At 38.2% G+C, this 4,406-nt stretch overlaps 1 protein-coding gene across 2 annotated transcripts in view; it reads left to right on the forward strand.

Moving 5' to 3' along the window:
* The window catches only part of PNPLA8 (patatin like domain 8, phospholipase A2), a 70,882-nt gene that overhangs the window by 1,042 nt on the left and 65,434 nt on the right, over positions 1–4,406 (forward strand). For both annotated transcript variants that reach the window (XM_032793450.2, XM_032793460.2), the window contains exons 2-3: positions 1,773–2,983; positions 3,382–3,531. In XM_032793450.2, coding sequence (XP_032649341.1) covers positions 1,862–2,983; positions 3,382–3,531 — 1,272 coding nt within the window. In that variant the 5' untranslated portion in view covers positions 1,773–1,861. The remainder of the gene's footprint in view (positions 1–1,772; positions 2,984–3,381; positions 3,532–4,406) is intronic.

Genomic DNA, 4,406 nt, shown 5'->3' on the forward strand with positions numbered 1-4,406 from the left:
GAAAAATCACGTTTGTAGTGGTAATGAGGGTGGCCCATTTCAAACAGTTGACAAGAAGGTGTGAGTAACAGTAGGGGGAAATTAGTCTTTGTAATGACTCCTCCACTCCTAGTCTTTATTCAGACCTAATTTGATGATGTCCAGTTTGCAAATTAATTCCAGTTCTGCAGTTTCTCATTGGAGTCTGTTTTTGAAGGGTTTTTTTGGTTGAATTGCCACTTTCAGGTCTGCTGTTCAGTGTCCAGGGAGACTGAAGTGTTCTCTGACTGTTTTTTGAATGTTATAATTCTTGGTTTCTGATTTGTGTCCATTTATTCTTTTGGATGGAGACTGTCTGGTTTGGCAGAGGGGCATTGCTGGCACATGATGGCATATATCATATCGGTAGATGTGCAGGTGAATGAGCCCCTGATGGTGTGGTTGATGTGATTAGGTCCTATGATGATTTCCCTTGAATAGATAAGCAGACAGAGTTGGCAAGGGGATTTGTTGCAGTTATAGGTTCCTGGGTTAATGTTTCTGTTGTGTGATGTTTAGTTGCTGGTGAGTATTTGCTTCAGGTTGTGGGGCTGTATGTAAGCAAGGACTGGCCTATCTCTTGTGAGAGTGAGGGATCATCCTTCAGGATAGGTTGTAGATCCTTGATGATGTGCTGGAGAGGTTTTAGTTGAGGGTGTAGGTGATGGCTAGTGGTGTTCTGTTCCTTTCTTTATTGGGCCTGTCCTGTAGTAGGTGATTTCTGGGTACCCTTCTGGCTCCGTCAATCTGTTTCTTCACTTCACCAGGTGGGCATTGTAGTTTTAAGAACGCTTGATAGAGATCCTGTAGGTGTTTGTCTCTGTCTGAGGGATTGGAGCACATTTGGTTGCATCTTAGAGCTAGTGAGTGTCTTGTGTTCTTGTCTGTTTGTAGCATGTATGGGGTATGTGATAGCTAAGTAGCACCTATGTGTACCTGTCACTATGTTTATACTGTGTATGAATGTGTGTACGTGTATACCATATCTGTGTATTCTGTGTATACATAGTCTGTGTATCTGTGTGCCATGCATGTACATCACTTACGTGTCTGCAGCCATGCATCTCAGAATATGGCTTCTTGAGCTTTTGCAAACCGTTTTCCTGACTACTTATGGCAGTACTCACAAGAACAGAGGTATTAAATCCTGATGTTTGGGCCAAATCCTAGTTGGAGTAATAATCTACCTGCCTGAATTCTTCCTACAGTTTCAGCTGGTGCAGCAACTTTTGTATAGTATTTTTTCAAACTGTTGCATTTCACTCCAGAAGTGGTGGTGGTTCATCAATGGTGTGTTAAATCTCAGTGTATAGGTTGTATGAGATTTATAAGATTCAGGACGAAAGGTATTCAAGATATTATTTTTATTGGTGGAATGTGCTGGATTTGCAGTCCTAAAGTGTTAAGTCAACTATTTATTCACAGAACACATACAACATCTTGACTGGAAAAATCATTTTTAGGGATGGCATTTCCATGCTCCCTTGGTCTCTGCTCTCCTGTTTATTAGAAACTGTATGGGGGCTACCTTCTGATTGACTTTGGTTGCTGCTTATTGCCTTGGGGTGCATTTAAACTAATAACCTAAAGTGAGAAGGTTCTGCATGTCATTACCAAATACTCTGAGCAATAGAGTACCCCTAAGAACGTATCTCATTTGAATATGTTTGTTCCCTATTCAAATAGAGAACTAAATTGTATTCATTTGTAAACTACTCCTAATCTTTATTTTAACTAATGTTTTTCCATTTCAGGTGACATCATGAAGTGTGACTTTTTTAAGATAAGCTTTCTGGAGTGAAGTAAAGAAGCAACATATGAAAGACATAAATATTTATAAGTAATGTCAGTTAATTTGCCTTTAAATGCATATTTGTATCTCCTGATTAACACAAGAAGCCTTTGGGGGAAGCAGAGAAACAAGCAGCTGTACTACTTGTGTAGACCTAAACTTTATTGGAGGATTAGTCATGGTATTCCACTTAGAGTTTTTCATACAAGCAAAACTCAGTGTAAATGGACTAGAAGCAAAACACTGGAGTGTAGTAAATACATTTATAGCCATGACTTTTTGTATTATAGAGTTTCTAAACATAGCACTTCTTCTCCCAAGGGACTAACAAAAGTGAATAATCGTATGTCACGAATTAAGAACACTTTTGAATCTGTTTCAAAGGCTGTTTCTGACACTCACAGTGAACTGGTTGCACGAATAGCTCGATTCAAGCCCAACTCTGGCATACTGGGGAAAGCATTTGAAAATAATGTTCAGGAAAACAATCTCCAGGTAAGCCTAGAAAATGATAAACGAACTACATGTGCTGGAGCTCAGGGAGATTACAACAATAGTCAAACTGTAAAGAACTTTGTTCACGCAGATGGAAATGCAGAGTCTGCATTGATAAGTAGAAGTGGCACTAATCAAGCTACTTTAAAAGATTCTGTAGATATTAAAAACAACCTTTTTCATGTAAGCTACTTCACTACAAATTTTGGAGAGACTTACAACTTTTTAGCAAATCATATCAACTGGTACTTTGGCACTAGTACTGTTATGGATCAGGAGAAAAAAGGAAATGCTTTTCTACAAGACTCCAGGAATGAACTCAGAAATAAACTTGATTCACCAGAAAGTGACATAATGAGTAATGAAAATGGGATGAGTTCAGCAACTGCTTTAATTTCTGCTGGTGAAATACAAGATGCTGAAAAGACAAATAGTGCTCTTCCAACTTCCACTAAAAAGAGCATTGCAAGCTTCCTTTCCTACCCTAGTAACAGTGTACAAGCTTTTGTAGACAGTTATGTAGGCAGTCTGGTCCCCAAGTTGAGATCTGAGACAAAAGCCACCTCAGAAGATAAATCACAAGAACACAAAGAGTCTTTGAAAGATGAAGAGCATGACGACAAAGAGATCAAAACTGCAGAAGGGAAAGAAAAGCGTTTGTCTCTTCAGAGAGAAAAGGCAAGTATTTGCTTAGTATTTACAAATACTGGGTTTTTTAGCTACTGTAGTTGTCAGAGGCATGTTATAATGTTATCATTTCAGAGCTACATTGAAATCTCATCTGCATAGGTGAAACATTGAACCAAGTTATTTGAAGGACTGTCACTGTGAACCAGATCTATAATAGGCTCTTCTAATTTATGTAAATGAAGAACCAGAGATCAGTTAAGTAAAAAAACCCAAACAAACAAACAAACACCTTCCTTGAAGCCTGTAGTGGTATTCTACTATAAGCTATTCATCTCTTCTTGGAGTAAGCTAAGAAAACAAAAATTTTGAAAAAGTCTTGTCAAGTTTTGAATATATCTTCTTGGAGCAGTTTCATATTCTTAATATACATATCTGTTTATCTTTAGATTATTGCAAGAGTGAGTATTGACAACAGAACACGAGCTTTAGTTCAGGCCTTACGAAGATCTTCTAACCGAAGAGTCTCTATCAACAGGATTGAAGAACTGACTTACCATCTTCTGGAGTTTCCAGAAACCAGAGGAGTTGCTATTAAGGTACAAATCACTTTCACGCTCAACCTATCAACTACAGATAGATAATAAGTACTTATGTAATGACAGATGTTTTATCATAAAATAGATAAATGTATAATCTATCATTTTGTTTTTTCTTCTTAAACTGTTGCATCTTATACTTGTGCTATGTAAATATCTTCAATTTTTTTATTGTTAATGTATTACCTCCAAGAGATTCATATGTAAGCTATCATGATTGGCAGTTAATGTCTGCTTTGGAGAAAACCTTGGACTTTTATTTTCCTATACGTTAATTGTTAAGGAATTCTTTAGTGCTCAAAGCAGTACTGTGTATAGTGCCATAACAGAACCCGTATCCTAATTGAGGTCCTTTGTGTGCTCCTGTAATACAAATAATGAATAGCAGGAATAAACCCAATAGACTGTTCAGTACGACAGAACAGAAACTTTTCTTCGTACAACTAAAATAAATTGAAGGCTTTTCCTGTCTGAGAGAGCCTTATTTTGTCTTAATAAACACCTTAGATTTTGGCATTGTAGTCCATAACGAACTATGAATACCATATCTATTCAAAACAAAAGGAAGAATTCAGGCAGAATGGCCCAGATCCCGAAATGGCCCAGATCCCAGATTTAGTCATTACTCTGATGCACAAAACTCCCACTCACCCTTCCCCTAACCCTGAAGGCATCCAAACTCGGTAGGTACCTAAATTTCTGTCTATGGGCATGTGTACCACTGTGTCAGGCAGGGTTCCAGATGCCTAATCTCACACCTAAACCCCAGCGCAAGTCTCAAACCAGGTAGAAACAGGTGTTCCCCTGCTTCTTGTCTGCAGGGGCCTGATCCAGAAGGTGTGCTCATAGCACCCTTAACTCCACACAAAATGACA

The sequence above is a fragment of the Chelonoidis abingdonii genome, chromosome 1, assembly GCF_003597395.2.
Source record: "Chelonoidis abingdonii isolate Lonesome George chromosome 1, CheloAbing_2.0, whole genome shotgun sequence".
NCBI classification, from domain to species: Eukaryota; Metazoa; Chordata; order Testudines; family Testudinidae; genus Chelonoidis; species Chelonoidis abingdonii.